Source organism: Etheostoma spectabile, chromosome 21 (assembly GCF_008692095.1).
Source record: "Etheostoma spectabile isolate EspeVRDwgs_2016 chromosome 21, UIUC_Espe_1.0, whole genome shotgun sequence".
Lineage (NCBI taxonomy): Eukaryota > Metazoa > Chordata > Actinopteri > Perciformes > Percidae > Etheostoma > Etheostoma spectabile.
The window spans coordinates 22,336,983-22,357,915 of NC_045753.1; the positions used below are offsets into that span (position 1 = coordinate 22,336,983).

At 40.1% G+C, this 20,933-nt stretch overlaps 3 protein-coding genes across 6 annotated transcripts in view; 2 read left to right on the forward strand and 1 right to left on the reverse strand.

Annotated features, from left to right (window-relative positions):
- mpp2b (MAGUK p55 scaffold protein 2b) overlaps nt 1–4,925 on the forward strand; it is a 37,657-nt gene extending 32,732 nt beyond the window's left edge. For both annotated transcript variants that reach the window (XM_032502154.1, XM_032502153.1), the window contains 7 exons: nt 246–377; nt 499–601; nt 1,601–1,669; nt 1,736–1,897; nt 2,224–2,426; nt 2,772–2,900; nt 3,458–4,925. In XM_032502154.1, coding sequence (XP_032358045.1) covers nt 246–377; nt 499–601; nt 1,601–1,669; nt 1,736–1,897; nt 2,224–2,426; nt 2,772–2,900; nt 3,458–3,634 — 975 coding nt within the window. In that variant the 3' untranslated portion in view covers nt 3,635–4,925. The remainder of the gene's footprint in view (nt 1–245; nt 378–498; nt 602–1,600; nt 1,670–1,735; nt 1,898–2,223; nt 2,427–2,771; nt 2,901–3,457) is intronic.
- Nucleotides 4,926–5,904: 979 nt separating this feature from the next.
- Nucleotides 5,905–12,568, reverse strand: abi3b (ABI family, member 3b). 3 transcript variants are annotated; one of them, XM_032502170.1, is made up of 9 exons: nt 12,155–12,568; nt 11,885–12,052; nt 10,692–10,871; nt 10,491–10,561; nt 8,988–10,009; nt 8,290–8,347; nt 7,971–8,208; nt 6,692–7,832; nt 5,905–6,581 (listed from the first exon to the last, which is right to left on the reverse strand). In XM_032502170.1, exons 1-5 carry the CDS (start codon nt 12,296–12,298, stop codon nt 9,670–9,672), a joined length of 903 nt encoding a protein of 300 aa, XP_032358061.1. In that variant the 5' UTR covers nt 12,299–12,568; the 3' UTR covers nt 5,905–6,581; nt 6,692–7,832; nt 7,971–8,208; nt 8,290–8,347; nt 8,988–9,669. The 3 variants fall into 3 exon arrangements, with proteins under 3 accessions (XP_032358061.1, XP_032358060.1, XP_032358062.1); XM_032502169.1 differs by having other exon boundaries at nt 5,905–7,832; XM_032502171.1 differs by having other exon boundaries at nt 5,905–7,832; nt 8,909–10,009.
- Nucleotides 12,569–19,541: 6,973 nt separating this feature from the next.
- The window catches only part of ace (angiotensin I converting enzyme (peptidyl-dipeptidase A) 1), a 22,760-nt gene continuing 21,368 nt past the window's right edge, over nt 19,542–20,933 (forward strand). Inside the window, exons 1-2 of the mRNA XM_032502146.1 lie at nt 19,542–19,908; nt 19,983–20,239. Of these exons, the coding sequence (XP_032358037.1) occupies nt 19,884–19,908; nt 19,983–20,239 (282 nt within the window). The 5' untranslated portion in view covers nt 19,542–19,883. The remainder of the gene's footprint in view (nt 19,909–19,982; nt 20,240–20,933) is intronic.

Genomic DNA, 20,933 nt, shown 5'->3' on the forward strand with positions numbered 1-20,933 from the left:
CTCTCTCTCTCTCTCTCTATGTATATATATATATATATTTCTTTCAGTCTGTCTCTCAGACTCCTTGTCCTGTCATTGGGGGTTGGGTTAGGTTTATGAGCTGAATCCTGAAGCATTGAGATTTTGGGAAAGTTTTTTTTTTCTATTAAATGTGTAATTTATGTTTTGTCTGCCTGTTTTGACACTCATAACAACAATTAATTTAACTGACACCTTCCTTCTTTTCAACGTCTTTATCCATGAAGGCCTTTGTAAAGTGTCACTTCGATTACGACCCATCCCATGACAACCTGATTCCCTGTAAGGAAGCCGGGCTTAGCTTCAACAGTGGAGACATTCTGCAGATTTTCAACCAGGAGGACCTCAATTGGTGGCAGGTCAGTACAGCCCAAGATATTCAACATTCCTGTGCATCAATTTGCTTGAGCTAAGACTGAAGAGTTTGTGTTCCCTGGCTTGTTAGCTTGTTCCCTCATTCTTTGTGTGTTTGTGTCACAGGCCTGCCACATAGAAGGAGGCAGTGCAGGTCTTATACCAAGCCAGCTGCTTGAGGAAAAGAGGAAAGCGTTTGTGAAGAGAGACCTGGAGCTTGCCACCACAGGTACATGGCTCAGCAGAGATGCACTTCTCACTATGCAGATTGGACACAGACTCTTGGCTGCACAAACACACAGGCAACATTGACAACATCTGTTTCTCTCCATATCATACAAGCATTTCATCTGGCGCCAGCCGCTTATCCTCTTCTCACCTCTCCAGTGTGCGACTCTGTCAGTGAGCACTGGAGAACTGATAATGAACATCGGAGGGACTCAGGCGGCCTGATCCAAACTGCTTCGTATTGGACAGCAGTGTCTGACATTCACAAACAGACCTGAGGGTTGATTAAGGGGGGGTGATAAGACCCCTGTAAATACAAACCTGATCAATAATCATCTGTTCTCTTATGGGATGCGGGAGCTCCTTTTACATTTACCCACTTTGTGCAGAGTCCTTAGCAGCAAGAAAACAGGTGGTGAGTCAGCAGCATGCCCTTCACTTGTGGAGGAGAGGGAGATGACAGCCCAACTGTACTGCCCTTGGAGCCTTGGAAGGACACATCTGTCGGCTATCACACTTTTCACATATTATACCAACTGAGAGCACGGTTTGAATAAAAACTAGTTGCTTTTTTTTGGGATGGTGAGGTCTGAAATTGTTGATCATCCAATTCATACACTAAGAAAAAACATCATAATTTAGTGCTCTGGCTGTAAGGTGCACACAGTATTTGGTGTCACAGCTTGATGGGTTGAATTCTGACATAATAATGAACAGCGGAGCTAATTTTTGCTTCTGTTTACGTCTCTGTTCATAAGACGTTCTCCCCCCATGGGCTTCAGTAAATAATCTGCCATATTGGACAGGCTGTCAGCAGATCGCCTAGTCACAGGTATTCTCTGGCAGCAGACTGCTTGCATGGACTGATCAATATTGGTGCACAGTGCCACCTAGTGGGATTGTCTCCCTATAACCTTAAATACTGGATTTGGCAGAAAAGTGCCAATATTGGAGCTTTTTAATTAATTTAATTTAAGTTCTGTGTTTCTGTCTGTCTAAGGTCCTCTATGTGCTGGGATGGGTGGTAAGAAGAAAAAAAAGATGATGTATTTGACTACCAAGAATGCAGGTAACTGACCTCACAAAGTACAACATTGTCTCAACAACATCTCCCTAATGACTGGTTTCTGATTAGAATTCGATCGCCACGAGCTGCGGATATACGAAGAAGTTGCCAAGGTCTCGCCCTTCAGGAGGAAGACCCTGGTTCTGATTGGTGCGCAGGGGGTCGGCCGTCGCAGTCTGAAAAACAAGCTGCTGGTGTCGGATCCCCAGCGCTATGCCACCACCATCCCCTGTGAGTGCAGCCATTCATCATCACTCTAAACTAAATACAATGATTCAAAATACATTCTTCATTTAGTACTTTTGTTTGTTGTATTTGTTGCATACTGTGTCACTGCTGTCATTTTGGGTTCTGTAAGTTCATTTTTCTTCTTGGTTTCCTGTCTCTTATTGTTGAAGTTTGAATCTTTAATTATTTCTTTTTATATATATATACAGTACATTTTTTAATTGTCATATTTAATCCTTCTTTTTGTGTTTGTATCCCTGATTTGACCAGTTAGTGTGTATTTGCACTGTGCTGAAATGATTTATTTCTGCCTTTTTTATATTCTTCAGTCACCTCCAGGAAACCAAAGTTGGATGAGCGGGATGGCCAGTTGTACTCCTTCATGACCCGCAGCGAAATGGATTGCGACATCAAAAATGGTCGTTTCTTGGAGCACGGCGAGTACGACGGGAACCTGTATGGCACTAAGATCAACTCTATACACGAAGTGATAGAAACAGGAAAGATCTGCATCCTGGACGTCAGTCCACAGGTAGAGGCCTTCAGTCCTTCCTCTGCCATCTGAGCTTCCATCCATTTTTTGTCACGTTTTCAATGTAAATTACGTATTAAGTATACAAATCTATATTAAAACTAATTATGTACAACTCATTGCAATTAAAGTATTTTCAGGCTCAGCGCATCATCAATATTTATCGGAAGAGGTCTCTTAACGTTATTTGCGGGAAAAACTTACATTACAACAATACATTTGTAAGATGAAGATGTTATTGTTTTATTTTACACATTCTCAGCTTATTAATTGCATGTGAGTCTTAGTTATTTACACTGCTTGCTATACAGTAAAATGTCTTACATAAGTTTGTTTCCTCCGAAGGCTCTTAAAGTCCTGCGGACGTCAGAGTTCCTGCCCTATGTTGTCTTCATTGAAGCCACGGATTTTGAGGTTCTCAAAGCTATGAATAAGTCAGCAATTGAGTCAGGAGTGGTCACAAAACAGTTGACGGTAAGTTTGTGTTTTCTTAAAGGCCCTCATTCATCTGCTACAATGACAAATAAGGTCATACATGAACGCACAGTTTGGGTTATTCCACATTAGCGATTGCTGTCTCTGCTGTTTTGTCTGTGCTCTTCTCACTGGTCTGATTGTGAATTATATCTAAGAACATTTTTTTCAAATATTTAATACTTTCTTATTTATACTTAATTTCACTTCATGCTTGTTTAGTCACAAATATAATAAAAGAAAAGTAATAAATACTTTTAAAAGCACGTTTTCAGGCCTTTATTTAGAATCAACCAAATAGTAACATATTGTACCAAAATGCATCACACGAAAGCTCATTTTATTAGTAATTAGAATGCCAAATGTGTTTAATTTACTCAGCATAGCAAACAAGAAAGTTTCATTTGCACCATTTAATGTAATCTAATTTGATTTCAGTTGCGCCCCAATTTCACAGTTGACTCTGTTCTTCCATCCAAGTAATTGCCTGCTCATTGTATTAATTTTCACCTAATCGTCTCACTGTCCCGCCATTCCCTGAGATGCTCCCTATACAGGACTCTGAATTAAAGAGGACGGTGGACGAGAGCGAGCGCATCAAGCGGGCCTATGGACATTACTTTGACCTCTGCATCATAAACGATGGCCTGGAAGCGGCGTTCCGAAGTCTACGGTCGGCGCTGGAGAAGCTGTCAACAGAGCAGCAGTGGGTGCCCGTCAGCTGGGTCTTCTGAAAGTCACCGAGATGGCTCACCAACAAGGGGCCAGGGCCACAGGTCAGAGGTCCGAGGACGGTTTGGCAGCTCCACAGGGGCTGTCTCCATGCATTCATCGGTGGTGGAGGTCTGTAGTGAAGGGCCAAGCGTCATGGTTTATTGCAAAGGACCAGCCTCATGTAGAGCGTTTTTTGTTGTTGTACAAACCCTATTGTTATTTGCTTGACTTATGTCAAGTTGTACTTTATTTGTCAGAATTGGAATCATTTTATCAATATTTTGTTGAGAAGGATTTAGAGTTGATGATGAGGTTTAGTGCAATAGTGTGAGTGAGTGTGTGTATGTTATCATGAACATGGAAATAGACTTAGAGTAAAGAATATGTTTTGCAGACAACAGTGCTCTATAGAAGGTTTTTTAGCCTTTCCTACTTTATGTAGTGTAATGTTTACATTGGATTGGTAGGACAGGTTGGTGATGGGAAAGATACCAAATGTCATATTTGTGATAAAAAACTCTATATTTTACCATTTGATCATACAGTATGATTGTTGGTGTTCAGAAATGTGCTTTATATTGTCCGTCTCTTAATCACTAATTTAAAAAACTAACAGCAATAGATAATTTTAAACAAAACATATACGTGCAATACATCTACTCACACACAAATGAACACAAACACTGATGTATACATTAACACATATTGTGTTACAGTCTCTTTTTTTGTTTTGTTTCCTTGTTAATGTTGATAACATCTTTACAAGCATCTGGTTTGTTTGACAGTAAGAGGACCCTGGTGTGGCTCACAGTGTCCGACGACTGCCTGCTTGATTCTGTTGGAGTTATATTTGTAGCACTAAGAACAAACGACAACAAATGAAGAAGAAGAAGAAGTAGCCTACAGTATGCACTGAATGTATAATGAAGGCAAACATATTACTTAACATTACAGGTTGGACAATACATTTAAGTTGTCAATGTTTTTTGTTATTTTTGATGTACGAACAGGAAAATATTTATCAGTGGCTTCAAATTCCTACTTGCGTTTGCCTTAACATTGTTTAAAAGCCAAGGAAACACAATCATTGTACATTCTTAGAACCTAGAGTAAAAATAATACTGGCAACTCATTTAATATTTTTCTTTTCCCTCAGACTTGTAAGTACTGTATTGGAATAAAGAGTATACAGTATAACATAGAGAAACACTTGGTGCTTTGATGATTTATGCCGGTATGTAGATGCAGTTGGACAACTACACTGTAGTTTTGATGTTCATATAAAAATGTATTAAAACTGGACATGTCGAGTATATCGCTTCACTGTCTACAGTTAATATTAATGCATATACTTGTTTTAAATAACAGCATAAAATAAATGGCAATACTATTTTTTTTTTTTTTAAATGCACAAAAAACAGCGGAAGGTGCGATTGTTGGCAGGTGAAATGGAAGTGTAGCCCATGGATTCCTGGTGTAACCTCTGTGGCTGGGGCTGGTTATGGGTGTTGGATCAAGATTGTAGAGGTCCTGTGGGTGTCATCCAGTAATGAGGTGCCAGAGGCAGTGTTGCTGGATACATCTCGTAGGCAGGTGGCAAGCCCCCAGGCCAAACACTTGACAGCTTGGGGTCAAACTGCATGAAAGTGAAGTAAAGGTTTAATGTATTAACAGTTCATTTCCAAATTGTAGTAATACAGAAAGTTCATATGAGCCTGGGACTCTAGATGACTAACAGGAACAACACAGAACATTTTCCAGTGTTGTGGGAGTAGTTTTTAGTTTTTTGGGAAATAAGCTTATTGGCCTTCTTGCTTAGAGTTATAGTAGATGGGAAGATTGATATGCTCGTGTCTGGAGAGTGATATAAGTCTTCTCATTTAATTGGAATTTAAAAATATTGATTGGAGAATTGCCATCCACTTCCAGAACCATAATATTGCTATGTCTGTTCTACTCTGTGGTCATATATGTTAGGAATATTTATGAATAACAGAGTATATAACAAGTATTTTGTTTGCATTGATCCAATGACAGTGACTGGCTTGACGCACCAGCGAGTATGGTGGGGGGTGATCCACAGTGCTGTAGCGAGGAGGGAGTCTGTCATAGCGTCGATCCTCTTCTGCCTGATCTTCAGACAATGAAATAGTATAAACTGAAGATGGGTTGTCATCGTGCGGTGTTGGTATGGTGACGTCATATGCTCTGCTTTTCTTTTTTGCATGCAGATAGAAGCAGAGGAGTACCGCAGCTATGGACAGGATCAATGCTGGGAATCTAAGAGATACAGTTCCATCATTTATTATTTTTTGTGGGGGACATTCATTCATGCTTGGAATTTTGTTGACTACTTACAGATATTGAAAGATATTTACTACCACAGTCATGGCTGGAATTATGTCAACCTGCAGACATTACTGTGAGGGGAAAAAGCAACAATATAACTGTGAAATAAGGCCTTCCATTGACAGTGTTACAAATCTTTGAAATGAGAATAATGTACACTGATCACTACATTTAATATGTCTCCATATTCTGTTCTGAAATATCTGTTTAATTGTGTATTAAGTTAGTTTTCTAGATGTGGAAAAACATCTGTAGTATCAAATGCAATACTGTATAGAGTAAAAGAATAATACAAGCAGTCATACTGACAAAAAATGAACTAGTGGGTGTGAGCTGTCATCACAGGATCTGGTATGTGTTCACATCTTCGAGCCCACTGAAACAATTATATGAGACTCACAGTCCAAGTGTAGGGTTGTGTGACCCTTAGTGGCCATGCAACAATAATGCCACTTTCAAACCCTTTGAAAACTGCTCAACAGTGTACAACTGGAAAGGTAAAATCAAGACGTTAGGAGCGTAACAATTAGCATGAATGACCGGCACACTGTTTGACTTTATGCTGTCTGAGTTTAACCGTTGACTGTGGACCTTCACCCTATAAATCTTTTGCTACAACTATAAGGGAAAATAAATTGAAATCACACAATTTTAACATACGCTACCTTAATGACACAAAATTAGAGGATAACTGGATCATAATAGTACAGTGGGCTCATCCCACTTACCTTTTTAAAGAATCCAAAACATACAGAAACTGTCCGGCCCTCAGGGTTGCTGTAAGGAACTTAGGGAAGGGCAAAACCTGAAGAGCTTTTACAACATTATTGTCTTTTTTAAAGACACAGGACTTGGAGGTGTGCTTTGTCTCTCGCATATTTCTTGTGTATGTGTGTATGTTGAACAAAGACATGAATGAATCTTTTTTTAACTCACTATTTATGACAGGAAACCATCAACCACGTCACATCTCAGGGGTTCATTATTAGAGCGCTCTTATCCTGTTTCCACCTATGGTGTACAAACTGTGTCCTAATAACCAACAAATAACAAATTTACATTTCCCCTAAATAATCATGTCTGTAAACACATTTCCAAGTTTATTTTAGTTTAGTAAAAATTAATTTATTTTGTAAACTACATATGTTAAAAAGTAACCACGATATTATTAAAACATGTAAACAGTAAGTGACCTTACTAAAATATGTAACCCTTTTTTGTCAAAACATACTTATATTTTAATTGGGTGCTCTTTGTAACTTCATTAGTTGTATCGTCAAATAGAGATATTCCTTTCCACACAGTGGATTGTTTACCGGTAGATTAATGCTACACACAGTTGTCCCAATTGAAACATCTAACCACATGCATGCTATAAAGTTACTGAAACTTGTATGGGCTCAAATAAGGGACAAAAAGATTAAGAACTAACTAAGAAATAATGTTCAGCAAAAAATGTTCACTGTCATAAAACTAAAGAAATGAGCTGTAAGGTTACACAAAAGTGTTCAACTTGTGGGGACGGATTTGAAGCAGAAGGTACATTACAAAAGCATTAATATTGGCTCTGATTTCAGCTGTAAAAACAGGGCTGAAAACCATCATTCAGTAAATAATTTCCTACACAAGCAGACAGTTATTACAGATGCTAACTTACAACCACGTGTTTTGAAATCATTTCTGAACATCATTTCACAATGTCAACATCTTACTGACATTTATTTGATTCCAGATACCTGCCCTGTGAGGAAAAAGAACAGTATGTTCAGGCTAAAGGGTGTTTGAAGAGGAGCAGAATCATGGTCGCTCTGAGTAAGGTGGGGGGTCTGTGTATGATGGTGGGGGTTCTGGATAAGATGGTGGTTCAAGCTGGACAAGAGAAAAGGAGACATTTCACTACAGAGATGTTGCAATTTAGTTGCTGATGATGAAATATCTGATATAAAACATTTTTTCAAGTAGAGAAAACACTTAACGATGACATCCTTATCATAAATATGAATATACCTTGTATGGAGGAGGTGGACCGACATTTCCTGAGGAGTACACAGGAGGTTGAAAATATGCATCATATATGTCCATAAGTTCCTCGTCTTCTTCTTCCCGATCCTCCTCACATATAGGTATGACGTACACGGATGAAATGTTAGCGGGCCTCTGGGGCCAGCCTTCTGCTTCTCTGCGCTTCTTTGCAAAATAGCAACAAAAAACCCACAGAAGGATGCCAGCGCACAACATGGGAATCCTGAAAAGAAGGAGAGCTTAACATGTGCAGCTTGCATGCAATAACACAGTCAAAATCAAATGAATCTCAGGGAATACTTACTCAATCGTAGGATAATAAATGATCATGGCAGTTCTATCTTCTAAATCAGGTTTCACGCCTGAGGAAAATCAAATCAAAAGGACGGATCAGATCTTAAACCCTCAGATTGTAGCTCTTATTTTACTTTTGTCATTCAATGTACTTGTTCAGTTTCGCAATACATGTATACGTGAACAGTTCAAAGGTAGCTTTTTATCTCTTTGAATACTTAAATCACACCCACATAACCAGAGTGTCTTTAAGGCAGATATAATTATTGTGAAAGCTGCACAATCCTGGAGCGTACGTCTAACACTAACGCAGTCAATACATAACAAACACTACAGCTTAAACTTAAAACTGTCCAGCATGTGTAACTTTTATGGCATGTTGCTTCATCAAAAATTATATACATGAATTTGGCTTGATTGAAGTGAAGTTAAACAGCAGTGATTGGCAGTAGCAACACATTTACTTTCCATTTTTGATGACGATATGAGAATAGGCCTTGGACAAAGACACTGTTCCTCCAGTTTCAGGCATTACTTAACATAATCTAATATACAAATAGCAACGAAAATGACAAGTTTGGTTGAGCTCTCTCTGAATATTTTTTTTACACCCTGAAAACAAAGCTTACCTTCAAGTACCCGCCATGTCAAGTGGAGCAACAGACATTTTTATAGCCTTATTGGCCTGTTTAAAGTAACAGAACTCACCGAGGTTACAGCCACTGACGTAGACACCTTAGCGTTGACACTGCTCTCACACCACAGTGGAATGACAGTGTTGGGCCAAAGGTCCCTGGCTGGGAAGGTGACTCTGATTAAGATACATTGTGATAAACAACACAAGGCCATAAGGAGAGGAGAATACATTAGAAGAAAACACAACATTCCCTGTTCCAGCTTGTTTCTTAGGAATGCAGCCAAGGTGGTGTTGAAACACGTTGGAGGTATCTGTACTGCAGCACAATGTTTCACTTCACCGGAGGATTTTTTTCTGTCCCAGAAATCATTAGAGTCAGACACTGCGCCATTCAGCACACATGAAACAGCTCAGGGTTAAACCTCTACGCACACTTCTTCAAGCTTTTTTATTGATGCTTAACATTGCTCTCACAACAAGGCTTGGAATTATATTTCCCATAAGCTGCACATGTTTGTACACATCTAATGGCTAAACCCATGCATTCCCGCGAGTTTCACAAAAAAAAAACTAATAACATAATGTTCATTAGTGGAGAAAAGGGGGAGGGGGAGGAGGCGGTGGGGGCACAATTCGAGAGGTGCCGGTGTGAGGGGGCGGAGGAGGGGGGGTGCTGCCCCTGATACTGGAGGAGGTGGAGGAACGAAAGGGGCCCCACTGCTACAGGTGGTGGAGGTGAAGGCGTAGGGGCCATTACATGAGATTTGGTGGTGGAGGGGAGTGGGGGGAGAGATGTTGCTGATGTGAGGGCGGAGGGGGGAGGTAGGGGGAGGATGTGGCTGAGGTAAGGAGGGCGGAGGAGGGGAGGTGGGGGAGAGAGGTGGCTGAGGTTGAATGAGGGGGCGGAGGAGGGGGGAAGCCAGTGTCCATAGAGAAATAGGGGGGTGAGGGTGGAGGAGGAGAAGGAGCGGGCATATAGGGGTCCAAATCGGCCGGAGGAGGAGAAGGGGGGGGCAGGCTGTCGTTGGTCCGGTTGGAGACGGTTCGCAGGGTGGGGATTGATGGCGGAGGCACGGCGATGCCAAGACGGGATCTGCATACAGAAAATAGACAGAGTGATACAAGTGTATTTTGTTAAAAGGAATAGTTCCACATTTTGTATGTACTCAACAAATGAGATACAACGTGTGAATGAGTCAGCTTTAGAGGTGATGCTGGGTGTTTTATTTTATTTTAGTTTTTAAACTTATGGACAGATCCAAGCTAGCTATTTACCCTTTCCTGTCTTTAGGCTAAGCTAAGCTAACCGGCTGCTAACTGTTGCCTCATATTTAACAGACAGACAGAGAGTGGCATCGATCTTTTCATGGAACTCTTGGCAGAAAAGTGAATGCTCATATTTCCCAAAACTGTTTATTTAGTCAATAATGCAGCAACCTTTCAGAAACTATCATACATTACACAGGTTATGTTACGCCCTTATTATAATAATCAATATTTAAAATGTCGAGTTTTTAATGATAATAATAATACTGTTGCAATGTAAAGAGCGAAAGAGGACTTTATCTACATACACCAAGAAGTCAGCACTGTTGTGGGTGCTCTCTGTGGCGTCTGCCCTCTTCTCGGGCTGCTGCACAGCGGCCTGTGGGGAGAAGATGAATGAAGGGAAAAAGCATCAGACGTCACACTGGGACAACTCCTGATGGGAAAGCATTGTGCTATACATCCTAAATCTGTGTGGACTCATACTGTCAATTTAGTATCAAATTCACCCCAAAACGGAGTCCAATGGTGTCCAAGACGTAGAATGATATGGGCTCTCTCAAGTAGCTTCTCTCCGGCTCCTTGCCTGAAGTCGGTGGGCTCATTGGATTGGCGCGGCTCCTGTTTTTGGGAGTAGTAGAAGCACCAATTTGTCTCCTGGCTACTGTCTCGATGTGGATAGCTGCAGCCTGGACCAGAGCAGTGCAAACACAAGAACTTCATTTTCACACCACATGTTCACATTATATAATATGCACAACTTATTTTTAGTTTGAATGCAGTTGATTTGTGTTGGAGTTCCTGAAGGTTATGCATTTCATGTTCAATAATTTATGAAAACACAAACATGGACAGTGGTAACAGCGGTTAGGAAACCTATTTCAAATTGAATAGGTCAATTTTTTTTCTTCATATCTTTTTATTAATTATTCTGTTATTTCATCAAACAAAAAGCAGACTGGTCTGGTGAAACCTTTAATGAGCTCAGAGTCAGGTGTTCAATATTTCATAGGCCTGAACAATTTGGGCAAAAAATTAAATTACGATTACAATTCGATTTGCAATTATTTTTTAAAGTTCAATATTCACTATGCCACTGATAAAACCAGCAATGTGTGTCTTTTTATAAGCATGGGACACTACACAGTCAAAAAGAACATTTATCAAAAAAGTTAAAGTTATAATAATAAAAAACAATTCCAATAAAAAATAGCAGTACTTTCGGTTAGACTTTACTTGAAGTTATCTACATAAGAGTGACATGGCACAAGTCATAAACTTATTTTAGTAAGTGTCATTCGGTTATGTCATGACAAGTTATGGTTATGGTTATGGTTAGGGTTCATGTGTCATGACAGTGTCATGTCAATCTTATGTAGAAAACTTCAAGTAAAGTGTTATGTACTGGCCTCAGTTCAATAGCAGCATCTACATATTGTAACTTCTGCTATCACGTTATATAAAGTAATAAAAAAATCAACTGCAATCAAATGCAAAATCTACTAAAAATAGAACATTTATGGAAACAATCTGTGATATGTAACATTGTTCCAGCATGTATTTTAAACAGTAGATATCATAATAAAAAGAGATTAATCGCGGTATTCACGATTAGCTGATTGCATTCGTACACATCTCGATTTCGATTGGAAAACGATTCAGCGCTTCAGCCCTATTAACTACGGTGAAGTGTGCTCCTCACCAGTGACAGCAGGTTGACTGACGACTCCATATCTCTGATCTGCACGGCCTGTGAGTCCAGCAGCCTCAGCAGGGTGCTGGCCAGACTGTTGATCTGGTAGGCCACGTTAGCCAGCGCCTGGGCAGCCAAACCCTTGGCTTCTTCCACAGCCTTGCTTGAATCCTCTGCCTGCGGGATTGTTGTTATTTAACGAGATGCGTTATACATGTTCTTCAAATGGCTTTGCCAAAAAGATCTATGAGCTTTTTTTTTTTAATGAGCATTACTCACCTGAAGAAAATTGTTCTCGCAGTAATCTGCGACGCGGAGGAGGTTGCTGTGATTATCAATAAGATCCCTCCTGGCAGCTGGCACTTCTTTAAGTATCTGATTAATAACTTCAGACAAGTTCTTCTGCTCCGTCATTTCTCCCATTAGCGCTACTACAGTGACAAAACCTTTTTTAAAAAAAAAGAAGATTTAGGCTACTTACGCTACTTGAGGACGCTGTAAAAGTTTTGGCAAGAGTCAGATGAGACAGGGAGGTGTTTGGTCGGCGGTGAACGCGGAATTACCGCAGGGTAAAGATTTCCAGAGCAGCTGGTCTCAGGGCAGGGCTCTGCACAAGGTAGGCTACATGTATGCGTTGGAACTGACCAACAAGTAACATCTGTCTCCTAAGTCACATGATGTACCTTATTTATTGTTATATTATTGTTACATAGACATAGACAATATTATAAATTATATCATAGCCTATGGGCTATATAATATCATATGTTGCAAGGTGTGCGTCACAGCTGAGCCACTTGCGTTGTTCATAAAATCCACTAGATGGCAGTGCAGTCTAGAGAAACGTGCCACTGGCAGGGTCTGCTGATTAGCTGATGCCTGCAGTATGGATGATGATGATGATGATGATGATGATGATGATAATGATGATAATGATGATGAAATTACTTTCAGCATTAGATTAATAACTCCGCCTCCGTTGGATCACTGGCTGATGTTTCACTTCTAAGCAGCTTCATGTAGCAAAAGGCAAAGCCAGAGTCCAAATACACTGAATTGTTCTGAATATCTTGTCTAAACAACTTAAATTCCACACCCTTGATTGTGTTTGCATGTGTGTGCACAGTGGCCTGATACAACCCATGTTATTAGTGCACGTTGTGCCATGTGTCAGGTTATCAGGACACTTTCGCTCTGTCTGGCACTCACTGCATTGAGCCATGTGACAAACCATGATACCACTATTTGGATACAGGCCGGTGTTGATACCTGACTATCAGGTGACTAAAGAAGATGCCTGACAGAGCCACTTGACTGTTTACATACTGCAGCTCTACAGACCAACGTACACTGACCTCCAATTGTTTTTTACCACTATTACATTTTTTTGCGTGTTATGCCTTTGAAAGATAGATGACAGTAAAGATGCCATGACAGTTTGCACGGACAAAGTGCATTGTCAGAGTGTTACGGTTCAACCGCATGCTGGCTACAGCACGTTCTCCACCGGATGTTAAAGTACATTCAACAACAGACAGATTGAGTAGATTAATCATTATACATTACATTGTTAGATTGTAGAAAACTCAAATGTTTCGAGCATCAGCAAATATAACCTTCAAAATGAACACTTATTACTTAGAAATGGCCTGGTCCCAAATAGCTAGCTGTTAGCAAATGACGTATATACTCTAGCATTGCTAGGCTACAACTATGTCATGGCAGATGCACATTTTGTACGGACATGAATGGTTTATGAATTATGAACACTAATAACTGTGATGATCCCCTGAATTTTCCTCTAGCACCATCTGGAGGTCAATATTCCCCAAGTCTACATGTTCAAAATGTTTTGGCATTTTGGGGATTTTTTTTCTATTTCATCTTACCTCATTAAATGTAAGTTTTGAAGTGTGCAAATAACACACTAAATCCCATTAATCTTATACTCTAATGATGTTAAAATGAAAACCAAGAGAATGATTAGCTAGTGTTCTTTTAAGGATCTGATAATTGTTGATAATTTTTTGCAAATTGCACTCGAGGCTCGGTCCTGCTTTGAAAGTAATCCAAACTTTTGTCACATGCGTTATGATTAATAGTGTTACATTAAAGGTTTGCAACAGTGGGCTGTAATCAGTTCCATGTATTACGTTGACTACTGATAAGAGATTATGGATGACTTTATTGATGTATTTATTGAACATTCCTTTTCTCTGTGTTCACCAAGATCTTGAGTCATTGCATGTTAATATCACAAATATTAATCTCACCCATTTCATTTGTTGCTCTGTGGAAAGAAAGGATCGGCTGCAAAGGGAGATTTACTGTTTACAATATTGATAATAAAATCAACACTAAATACTGTTTTAATCATGGATTTGGGTTGTCTTTTGCTTTAGCTAAACTACCTTTATTGGAATAAATCGATGGATTCAGATTTTATTTTTGTGCATGTCGACACAAATTCGACATCTTGTGTGTTGTATTGTGCAACGATACATTTTCTCTGTCAGTGGCAATAACTAATAGCTGTAATTCTGTCCCTTGCTTTTGTTGTTACACACTACAAACTATACCCAGACATCAGACATGGCCTAATGATAGCATAAACTGCAGAGACACCTACTGCAGCTGAGGAGAGGGAGAACACTCTATACTTACTTTCCTGCCCTCTCACTGACCTCAGACATTATGTCATTCTCTTTCTGAGCCTCAAATGCGCAACCGGGGTTTTGTAACCCTCAATTACCCCATTCAAATATTATTCCATACTTGCACTTTTTTATTCCTCTGGAATTTCATTATTGAAGAGGTCGTGTTGTGTAAAGTCTTCGTTAATTAACTAATTCAGAATGTTTATCCTGGACCAGCTGAAAAGATTATATAGATAGTTAACAACCGGGCCCCCTCCCGCTACAGATTGGCTGCATTGAAAGCCAAATCCATCATTCAGGAAAGCATGAACAGCAGCCTACTGTTTTATGGTCTTGTTTACACAGACACACTGTCCTTTACCCTCAAATAAAGTTTAGTAGAAGTGTAAAGGAAAGTATTATCTTCCACTGGTGTAAATAATAAAATGACTGATGGCTGTCTCATTTAGCTGCTTCGGTCTCATTGTGAATGCTGGCTCGTTGGAACACAGTCCGAGCTTACTGGGATGCTGAAATAGAACAGAACCATCTACGGTGTTGTTAGTAACATCTGTGTTTTTCTACTATGACAAGGGAAAAACCATCTGTGCAGGCAGACCATAGTTGAAATACTATATAGAATGAATAATGCAAACAAAACTGATGTCTGCACTCAGTGTTGCTCACCAAAACTCCTTGTGTCTCCTTGAGGTCTTGTTCCTTCCTTTAAGTTATTCATTAAAACAGAAAAAATAATAAATATATATGTACAGCATGTGATGTCAATTCCATTAACCATGGGCAAAAATGCGTAGGCTGCTGTGACACGGGTGTGTGCATGTGAGTGCATAAGATAAATAAAACAGAAACCCATGAAAATCAAAACATGCTCCATAGCGCTACAAATGGTCAAAAACTCCACATGGTACCTTTAAAATATTAAACCGGTTATTTGCTGCTTTACAATTTTAAAAATGTAGTTATTAATAAGAAGACAACAATAATTTCTCTTAACCTTAATCATAGCAAAAAAAGAGAGCTTCCCACAGTCATTTTATGGCTTTTAATCCAGCAATACTGAAACAGAAAGGTAACCTTCTGTGAGTTATTATATTCAAAATGTAGGTGAAGAATCCCCCACTAGACTAGAGTTAAAATGTCATCTGACACCCTACAGTACACAAACACACATGTATTGCAGCACAGCATCCATGTCCACTGGTGTGCCACGTACGCCTGTTTGTGGAGATTGGATGTCCTGGTTCTATCACAGCCTCTCTCCACACTCCACAGACTTCCATTAAAGGAAAAAGCCAAATTCAATTATTGTGCCGGAGACTGCAGGAAAACCACATTGTCAGGTCACACACACCCACACACCCACACACCCACACCCACACAGCAGTTAACACTGAACTCACTCTGAACACTGTGAACTCAATTCCAATTAGTCTCCAGGCACCTGCTGCCCTTTTCTCAGACTTGTCTCAGTTTTTAAGCCACTGGCGTTGGAATACAGATTTAAAAAAAGATCTTTTCTCATCAAAGGTATGACATTTGGCATATATCTTTCTATACGTGTACTGACTTAAAGCCTAAGAACACCGTTACGGGTGATTTCAGTTATTTTGGCTAATTAGAATCTGCTCAAGTTGAAGGTGGGTCGGAGCTTAGATGGGAATTTATTAGGTCTCAAATATTTTCTACCAATAAGAACAATAAAGGTGTCATGTGTCCTGCTCTAACACGTGCAACAAAACTAACGAGAGGCTTAGGAAGATGTCACCCAATCAATCTATCCATCTATATACACAGCCACACAGTCCTAGGGAATGTCCAATCAGCTAGGTTAACTGAAAACACATGTGTGGGTGTTCAGGGCCTTTCACACTATCACAACAAGTGTGTGAGTACCCGCTCACCTCAGCAACTCAACCTGCCCACCACCGCCTTATCACTTCATCACAGGGCTTCATCCATCCCTATCAGCCCAGGTAGGATTTATATATGGTCAATAAGTACCCAGCCCACTTGATGGACATGTGTCTCACGTTTGCAAAGAAATCAGCATGTGTGTGTTTACAGGAATGTTAGAGATATGTTATCTCCTTTAAGATATCGGCTGCGTGACTCAACAGATATCTAGGGATAACTTCTTTCGGCCCGATCGAGACAGATCTCAGCTCAGAGGGCTGACTGCAGGACAGTGTATGACTTTAATCTTTTGATCTAAGGCTGAACCTGTTGCGACCCTGAACTACGCCATGTAATATCTGTCTGTCTCATTGTGACTTTACCTGACTAACACCATTCAGGCTTCAGCTTGAATCTGTGTTTAAAAAAAATCTTTTTAAAGAAATGACTTCACAGTCACAGTTTCTGTGTTAATTCACTTATATCACAGGGTTAACTTAACTGAACTTTTTTTGTTGGGCTTTTCCACCTTTGATTTGTGACAGGACAGTGAGACGGTAAGAGAAGACAGGGGATTGTCATAGGTCGGATTCAAACCACGTTGAGTCATAAGCTCCTCAGTACATGTGCGGCTGCTCTACCACTGAGCCAGCCTGGCCACTAACTAAACTAAACTTTATTTAAATTAGTGTGTTGCAGATGACCATAATAGGGTCTACCTTGTGTAAGTTAGGGAACTAAGTTCCCCCTGAAGTTCACTTGACTCAAAAATAAAATGTCAGCATTGCATCTTTATCTGGAAACTCCTTATCCTACCCTCTCCTCCTATCAGCAGTAACACCATGGTGCTCCACCATCAAAGACATTCTGTTATAGAATGGATTCCAATTGAGTGAGCTTTCTTGAATGGTAAGGTTTATAATCCTAAGTAATAAGTATTTATTTCCTGTATGAATGTGAATATCAAGGTTAATAGATACTTTGACTCATGACTAATACTAATAGCTACAACAACAAATCAACGTGCTAAATACCTGTACATAGATCAACATGAACCCGGGAAATATGAGCTACTATGAATGAAGTTTTATGGACTCATTCAGTCACTGCTTTACTCTGAAGGGCCTCATTGATCAGCTTAAATTATTTCTTCAAATTTCCTCTTAGCTAATTGTCTAACAGTTTACAAAAATTGACGCAGTTCACACTTGAGATTTGAATATCAACAGTGAGCTAAAAGGACAGTTTGTAATTGGCTGTAACAAATTCAGGATGTGTAATCTTGAGTTGATTTTCTAATTTAAATTACATTTGCATCTTCTATCACAATAGGTTTTGTAAAAAGGTTTAAAGTAATCTTTGGAAGTTTTAATTTTGAATATTCTACTTCATTTCTATCTGGCATAATTTCCTCAGAAATATAAAATATTGTATTTATGGAAAACGTTACTAAACATTACTAAGGAGAAAGAAACCCGGCACACATTTGCGGTGGACTAACAATGGTTTGTTTAAAATTCTAGTTCAAACTATAACCAATTCCAGTAATCGGACCAAGTCCAGACAGGGTAAAGGTGCAGGTAAATGATCAGCTGGTTGGTAGCTGCTTCTATATTATATATTTAAACAGTGGGGACATTGGGTTGTAAAGCTTGAAAGGGGATTATTAAGGTAAATGTGACCTGAAGCCATTTCAGCACTGAATAAAATTTGTATTCTTTAAAATTAAGAACACCATTTAACCAAAGCTACTATATTTTTTTTTACCTGGACAATGGATCGAATGACGATGATATAATGTGGACAGGGTCTGTGAGGGGCTGAGCTAGCCTGCATTAAGAGTCCCAGGTGGGTTTTCAAGTTTCATTTTTACCAAAAATAAAACAAACAACATACAAAATTAGCAACAAAGTTCTGGACCCATGAAAAACATGAAGGGAAACTTATATAAAGGTAAAACAAAGACGTACTGTAGGTTCTGGTTGTTGCTCCAGAAAATATCACCTTCATGATCATTCAATGTATTGGGCCTCTTTCCTCCCCAGTCTGCTCCAACCTGCATAATTTAGGGGTAAAATTTGATTAATCCTTGTCGATTGCCACCCGTGTTAAGCAGCTGACCAGATTTTGTTTATAAAATATTAAATTTGAGATCTGTAGTTTCAATTGCTGAACTTGAGATGCTTATACATTCACAGCCTTCATCTTATCTTACATTGACAAATGTAACACAATTTTCTCCCAACTTAGTATGTCTGCTCTGGATCGTCTTCAGTCAATCCACAATGCTACTGCAACGCTACTCACTAGGTGAAATAGACAGTCTCACATTACCCCAGTACTCAAGACCTGAGGTGATCAAGCGTTTGGGTCCTTATCACCTACATTTTGGACTCCTCTGCCTTCACCCTTACGGTCTGCCGTTTCTGTGGAGTCTTCAGATCAGATAAAGACCTGTTTAGACAGGTGTTTGGTTAACGGTCTGCACAATATTACAGTGCAATACTGATTTTGTGTTGTGTTCTCACTTTTTGTGTTTCTTGTGTTTGCCCCTGTAAAGCACTGTATGACTTATGTCTGTGGAAAGCTCTTTATAAGTACATTTTACTTACTTAAGTTGGCAAAAACATGCCTACCATAAATAATTGGGATAACTACAGTACAGGTATGGTGGGACTATACATCTTAAAAAAGACCTGTCAACTGTCTCTGCCGTCTCTTTCTGGGGGTAGACTTTGATCACAAATTTTGTACTTTGTAAATTTATTGTGGGAGTCGGTACCACATGAGAAAATGCACTGTTTACGTTTGATATGTTTTTCTTTCCTCTGATTAGGGAGTTGAAGCAAGGGTGTATAAAACCCAGGTGAGGTGAATCCCTTTCACCGATTTTGTGCGTCTATCTACTTTTCCTGCTATCTCATAAGATTTTCAACCCTCAGCCTTCAATCCTGTCGCCCCCCCCCCCCCCCCGTTTCATTCCCATATGCCCTCTCTCTTTCATTTCCCCTGCCTTTATAACTCCCCCTCCCCCTGTCACTAAGCTGAAGGGGGGAACTGAGAGCAAAGTATGTGGAGTCCCTTCCAGACACTCCAGTGCTTTTTTATTCTGGATCTGCTATTCTACAGGCAGGCAGGCAGGCAGGCACACTGCACTGGTGTGTCATGTCTTATCTCTCATCTTGGACAGTTATAGAAACTTGGATCTGATCAAAGATACTGCCACCCAACCAAATCCTGGCTGCTAAACAGAAAAAGAAAATAGGGAGGGAGAAAAGATAGTAGAAAGGGAGGGAACAGGGAGGGAAATGTGTCCAGTGCTGTAAAGTGGTAAGAGGGAAGGCTGCAGAGAAGTGTGGGCTGGGTTAAATTGATACTTAAAAGAAGCTTGCTTTGGCTTTTGAGCATTTCACTTGCAGCCTGGTTGTGAGAATAAGAAGGGAGCAGCGAAGGAGTGGATGAGACAACAGCTCCAGGGGGAAGGTTTACTCTCACTTCATTGATGCAAATGTATTTTTAGCTCTTCTTTCCCTTTTTACAGTTTTTTTCTCTTCCAGTCTTTCTTTGGTGGAGGCTAGCCATGGGCACTGGCATGGACAGGTTTCTGTGGTCAGTGGTACTGCTGCTGCCAGTCTTGGGACTCTCTGAGGCTTTGCCAGAAAGCTGGATGCCAGGGGAATATCAGAACACCACGGCTGATGCTCTTAGGTTCCTCAGCGACTACAACAGCACTGCTGAGGAGGTGCTTTTCTTCAGCGTCTCCGCCAGCTGGAACTACAACACCAACATCACCGCCCACAACTCCGAGCTTCAGGTAGGACAACTCCTGGAGTATTGAGCTAAGAGGTCGACTTATATGCTGAACCTTTCTCTCACACTGGCATTAAATTGGCCCATTTAGAACAGTTCTTGCCAGCATTGGCACCATGTCACCACAAATGCATGCATGGTCAAAGGTTTCTGTGGAGCTGAGCCCTGCTTGATTTGGAGATCACGCCTATTCATCTCTCTCCAGAATGACATGCTTAGTTTCCTCCCAACGCAGCCAACTCAGTTTGTGGGTTACTGGAAATATAAAACCGATCTGTATGCCTGTTGTGTGAACGTCTTTAAGCATTGAATACATTTTTAGGGGGTCTCGCATGCGATTCATTTGTTTAGCTGTCTGTTTTATGGTATTTTCTGCTTCATCCAGTTTGTCTAGATGGGCGCACCTGCTACAAGATGCAGTTTTACCCGCACTGTAGTCTTTATGGTCCAATGTTCAGGCTTTTAAAGGACCTTAATAGAAGATTGGAATGGTTTTATAGTTTCATCTCAACACATGCTTCAGAAACATTTGCATAAACGTAGACAAGGGAGAAAGGACACAGGCAGTTAAGCAGGAGAAGAGTACAGTGAGAACACTGTAGAGGTGTGAGAGTGTGTTTACTTGCCTTCAGGGCACAAGAGTCAATACACATTCATGGACATGTGTGTGTACAAGTCAAGCCTAGTCTGTAACGTAA

Bases quoted from the DNA above. Each gene is read 5' to 3' on its own strand.
- abi3b (XM_032502170.1), bottom strand. From the start codon at position 12,298: ATGGGAGAAATGACGGAGCAGAAGAACTTGTCTGAAGTTATTAATCAG. The intron at 12,053-12,154 runs GTGAGTAATGCT...ACAATCCCGCAG, and splicing joins GCGAGAACAATTTTCTTCAG to GCAGAGGATTCAAGCAAGGC. The intron at 10,872-11,884 runs GTGAGGAGCACA...GCTCTGGTCCAG, and splicing joins CAGTCAACCTGCTGTCACTG to GCTGCAGCTATCCACATCGA.